The sequence below is a fragment of the Physcomitrium patens genome, chromosome 21, assembly GCF_059467195.1.
Source record: "Physcomitrium patens ecotype Gransden chromosome 21, ASM5946719v1, whole genome shotgun sequence".
Classification (NCBI taxonomy): Eukaryota; Viridiplantae; Streptophyta; class Bryopsida; order Funariales; family Funariaceae; genus Physcomitrium; species Physcomitrium patens.
The window spans coordinates 6166977-6171586 of NC_143430.1; the positions used below are offsets into that span (position 1 = coordinate 6166977).

Genomic DNA, 4610 nt, shown 5'->3' on the forward strand with positions numbered 1-4610 from the left:
TGTAAAAATTGAGCTTTTAGGTATGTAAAAGTATATATTTATACATACATACATTTAATGAATGTGGTTGGTTGTTAATTAATAACAACACATACTTGTGTTCTTTTAGAATCGCCATGGTATCATATTTAGAACAATTAATTTATGAAAAACTACATGTGAGATGGTTTCAGAAAACTGTAGTAAAAAAGATGTGATCCACCTCATCAAAACCCCTACCCAATCCCCCAAAAAGACAGTCGACCAACATTGTTTATTCATTTGTTCATCCACATCCAACTGGTTTAATATTTTCACGAAACGGTAAGACACACAACTAATAAAGAAACTCCAAGGTAGTATATTTTGGTTAAGATCCACGAAATACACCACAAAGATAGAACTGCAACATAATCCAGGAATATGAGATAACCTAACAAATCTAACAAACTGGAATATTTCCTTGGCAATGTCATGCACAGTCAGACCCCGGGCACGCCGAATCTCCTGAAGATCTGCGGTGAGAGTGGCCGAGGAACGAAACTACACATCGTGGAGTTTGCCCACAATGGCTCGAAGTTCATAACCATGGCACAGAAATACTACAGTAGCAAGCAAGGCAAGCAAAACGGAGGTGCAAACAAAAGCATTACAATAATCTGACAAACACTGGAAACCCAGAGAAGGTAAGGAAGTGGGGGCCCCCGCTCTCTCTCTCTCTGTATCTGTCTGTCTGTGGACAGTCTGAGAGGTATTCATACCGAAAAGTCCAAGCTCTGCCTTTTAATAGTAGAATCCACAGAACCCGAGATACCTCCCAGTCCCGTTACCTCTCCCCGCCACCCGTTGCAGTGCATTCACCATTTTAAAGCTCGCCACAGCGCGGACAGAGCACACAGCAATAACCCGCACATCCATAGCACCAGTGCCTCTCTGCCCTCTGCGCATAGGAATTCGCGTCCTCTTGCGCACCCACTTCTCGCTTTTTTTCGCATCGTATCTGTGTGTGTGTGTGTGTGTGTGTGTTTGTGTTTAGTTCGTGAGCGCCGTGTGGTCGTGTGTTTTTGTTTTTGTCTCAGGGTTGATTGGTCGTATTACCGAGGATTGGACACCATGACTTCTCTTGACGAATTGCTAAACCTGTCTCTGGAGGAGACCACCACGGAGATCATCGCTGAGTACATTTGGATTGGTGGATCCGGGACGGACTTGCGGTCGAAGGCCAGGACGTTGCCGAAGCCTGTCACCGACCCGAAGCTACTGCCGAAGTGGAACTATGACGGATCGAGTACCGGTCAAGCTCCCGGCGAGGACAGCGAGGTGATTCTTTACCCACAAGCGATCTTCCGAGACCCATTCCGGCGTGGGAACAACATTCTGGTGATCTGCGACGCGTACACGCCTCAGGGCGTGCCCATCCCCACCAACAAGAGGGCTGCCGCTGCAGAAATCTTCTCCAAGAAAGAGGTCGTGGATGAGGAGCCCTGGTGAGCACTGCTTGCTCCATGTCTCCCATTTCCGGTACCTTCTGTTGCGATAAAGCATCGGTCTTTAAAATTTCCTGCAGCGATTCTAGTGCGGTGTTTTCTTCTCATTCTGGTGACTACCTCCTTTCATTCATGCGCGCCTCTTGCTCCTCGACGACATCACTGCGACGATCACTTATTAATGAATACTTTGCGTGTTAGAGTTCTCCTCCTTTCGTTTAATGCTTGCCTGTTGTAGGCCTCCCGTGCACATCTGCCTCTGTCCCCTTGCAGAGCAGACTGCTGCCTCTACAGACGTCAGCCCTCTGCATGTTAAGATAGGGAAATGTTCTACTTTCATCCAGGGCAACAGTGCACGTGCCAGAGGTTGGTGCTGCCATGAAGTATCAGACAATTATGTATTCTCCTGTGAACTTGTTATCCTACGTAGTCGACGTATTACGAAGTATTCAATGCTACATCCACGGTAATTCTAGGAGTAGCAACTTCGAACGTGCTTACCGTACAGTCATCTACTTGGCACTGCACAAAGTTTCGGAGTGCTAGGTACAACGGACTCTTTCAACCTACAGACTCATACAATCCTCGCACCGTAGTGAGGAGTGATAATCTTCAAATTTTTCCGGCGCTCGAGGGTATACTCCGGAGAGGTTGGTGAGTGAGAGGTGGGGGTGAGGGTGGTGTGGGATTGATAGGCGTGGGGGCGTGGGGGCAGGTATGGTTTGGAGCAGGAGTACACGCTGCTGCAGAAGGACGTGAAGTGGCCCCTTGGATGGCCCGTGGGAGGCTACCCCGGCCCACAGGGGCCTTACTACTGCGGCACCGGAGCTGACAAGGCCTGGGGCCGTGACATCGTGAACGCCCACTACAAGGCCTGTCTGTACGCCGGGATCCAGATCAGCGGCATCAATGGCGAGGTGATGCCTGGGCAGTGGGAGTTTCAGGTGGGCCCCGCGAAGGGCATTGCGGCGGCTGACCAGTTGTGGGCAGCGCGGTACATTCTGGAGAGGATCACGGAGATCGCAGGAGTGGTGCTGTCGCTGGACCCCAAGCCCATCGACGGAGACTGGAACGGTGCTGGGTGCCACACCAACTACAGGTGGGTTTTGCATTTGCATGTGGTGCGGTGAGTCGCGGTGAAGTTGGTTGCATTGGTGGGAGGTGTTTGTGTTTGGCATGAGTGTGAGTGTGTGTGAGAGTATGTGTGAGTGGGTGGGTGAGGTGGATCGGACTGGTTGGTGGCGTGGATTGGCGTGACTGAGGGTGTGGCACGGGGGTGTGGGGAACAGCACGAAGTCGATGCGCGCGGATGGAGGATACGAGGTAATCAAGAAGGCCATCGAGAAGCTGGGGTTGAGGCACAAGGAGCATATCGCATCATACGGCGAGGGCAACGAGAGGAGGTTGACGGGCAAGCACGAGACTGCGGACATGAACTCTTTCTCGTGGGGAGTGGCGAACAGGGGGGCATCGGTGCGAGTCGGACGCGACACGGAGAAGGAAGGGAAGGGATACTTCGAGGACAGGCGGCCGGCGTCGAACATGGATCCATACGTGGTGACGGGAATGGTGGCGTACACGACCATCTTGTGGAGCCCCTCGGAAAGCAAGTGAAGCGAAGTCATTATTGAAAAAGGTATTGGAAGGAAACAGAATTTGCTGTCAGATTGCAGCAATGCTGAACACTGACTTGAGTGCTGGCTGGGTGGGGATATGTTTGATTATGTGGGTGATGGTTGGTGGGTTGCGTGGGAGTGCTAATGGAGGATCTTCAGTGGCTGTATTCAGCACGACTATGCACGCAGAAGAGCTTCTATGTGGATGATACAGAGACACTGTAGAACAAAGGAGCCTAATAGGCAGGAAATAAGTCTGTCCTATTGTGTCGGTGCTAATGTGCTATTATGCGCAGCAATTGCAATAAACACATCACGATGTGCTAATTTGCATGCATTTCCTCGTTTTCTATTATCTAATTGTCTTCTTGCCTTTCTCTGTGCATGGAAAGCTTCTTCATAGCAAGCTTACCTTCAGTTTTGTTCTTTGCGGTGACTGTTGACTCTGCAGCTGCTCTTTGCAATGTGTTTATTGCAGTCGATGCTCTGTGCGGATTATTTATTTTACATTATTGGTGAGTGGAACTATTTGTACGTCAGTAAAACGCGAATGTTTGGTTTTTTAAAATTCGTATTACATGGAAACTATAGCTTCTACAACGGTATAGTTTTGATCAAACGAAAAAGAATGTGTTGTGACAAATTGTTTTACAATTTATATCTGTTTTGTGACATTGCTGACCGTTTTGCAAACAGTTTATTTTGGCAATTGTAGTTGAATATATGATTGATAAATTGACTTGACGCTTCGAAATACTTTTGTGCACTATCTTTTACAGACTTCTAAAGTAGTGTCTTCAAGGTCTTTATCTGTAAAAATTGAATTATATTTTGAGTATTGTTGTGAAAAGTTCCAAACTTCAGAGAAGATATGCCTCTACATATTCAAAGAATTAGCAATATTTACATGTATATATCTATAAAAAAGATATGTAATTTCGTAAGGTTGCCTCCCAAGATGTATCTTACCATGTTTGAAGTTCATTTGCAAAACTCATAGATGTGTCAATAGGCTCCAATTAATAATTTAATAAAATATTACTACAAACTATAAGTAAAGAAACAGCAAATTCAATCACTATTGTAAGCTGTGAATATTATCTACACTTACGATGTGTATGCTAGTCTATTTATTGTATAAATCCAAGCCAACACCATTGTTTTATTGGTACGAATTTTCGTAAATTGATACATGGTTAAATTTCAAACAATATGTGCTTCATTCGTTTTCTTATTCTTTTTTAACAAAAAATTCAGATCCTACCATAATTAAAAAGTTATATTTTGGCTAAGTAAAACACGGAAAACCGAACAATACAAGATTAAAAACCAAAAGACTAAAATTCAAACATTTAGTTATGAGCATTTCAAGGATTATATATAGATGCTCTCATTGTATTTTTCCACAACTCTTTTTACTCAATTATTGTAACATTCAATATCTATTTCTTTACTCATAGTAAAAATTTCTATGGAATCCTATTTATTGCAAGTTCAAATAAAATAAAATAAAATAAAAACTATCTAG

General features: G+C 45.2%; 1 protein-coding gene across 1 annotated transcript; it reads left to right on the top strand.

The window, feature by feature from the left end:
* The first annotated feature begins 883 nt into the window (after positions 1–883).
* LOC112274268 (glutamine synthetase cytosolic isozyme) lies at positions 884–3419 on the top strand. Its single transcript, XM_024503589.3, has 3 exons — positions 884–1466; positions 2182–2565; positions 2756–3419. The coding sequence occupies exons 1-3, from the start codon at positions 1093–1095 to the stop codon at positions 3078–3080; spliced, it is 1083 nt and encodes a 360-aa protein (XP_024359357.1). The 5' UTR covers positions 884–1092; the 3' UTR covers positions 3081–3419.
* Positions 3420–4610: the final 1191 nt, after the last annotated feature.

Excerpts from the sequence above, each read along its gene's own strand:
- LOC112274268 (XM_024503589.3), top strand. The coding sequence starts at position 1,093 with ATGACTTCTCTTGACGAATTGCTAAACCTGTCTCTGGAGGAGACCACC. Across the intron at positions 1,467-2,181 it reads GTCGTGGATGAGGAGCCCTG|GTATGGTTTGGAGCAGGAGT; the intron begins GTGAGCACTGCT and ends GCGTGGGGGCAG. Across the intron at positions 2,566-2,755 it reads GGGTGCCACACCAACTACAG|CACGAAGTCGATGCGCGCGG; the intron begins GTGGGTTTTGCA and ends TGTGGGGAACAG.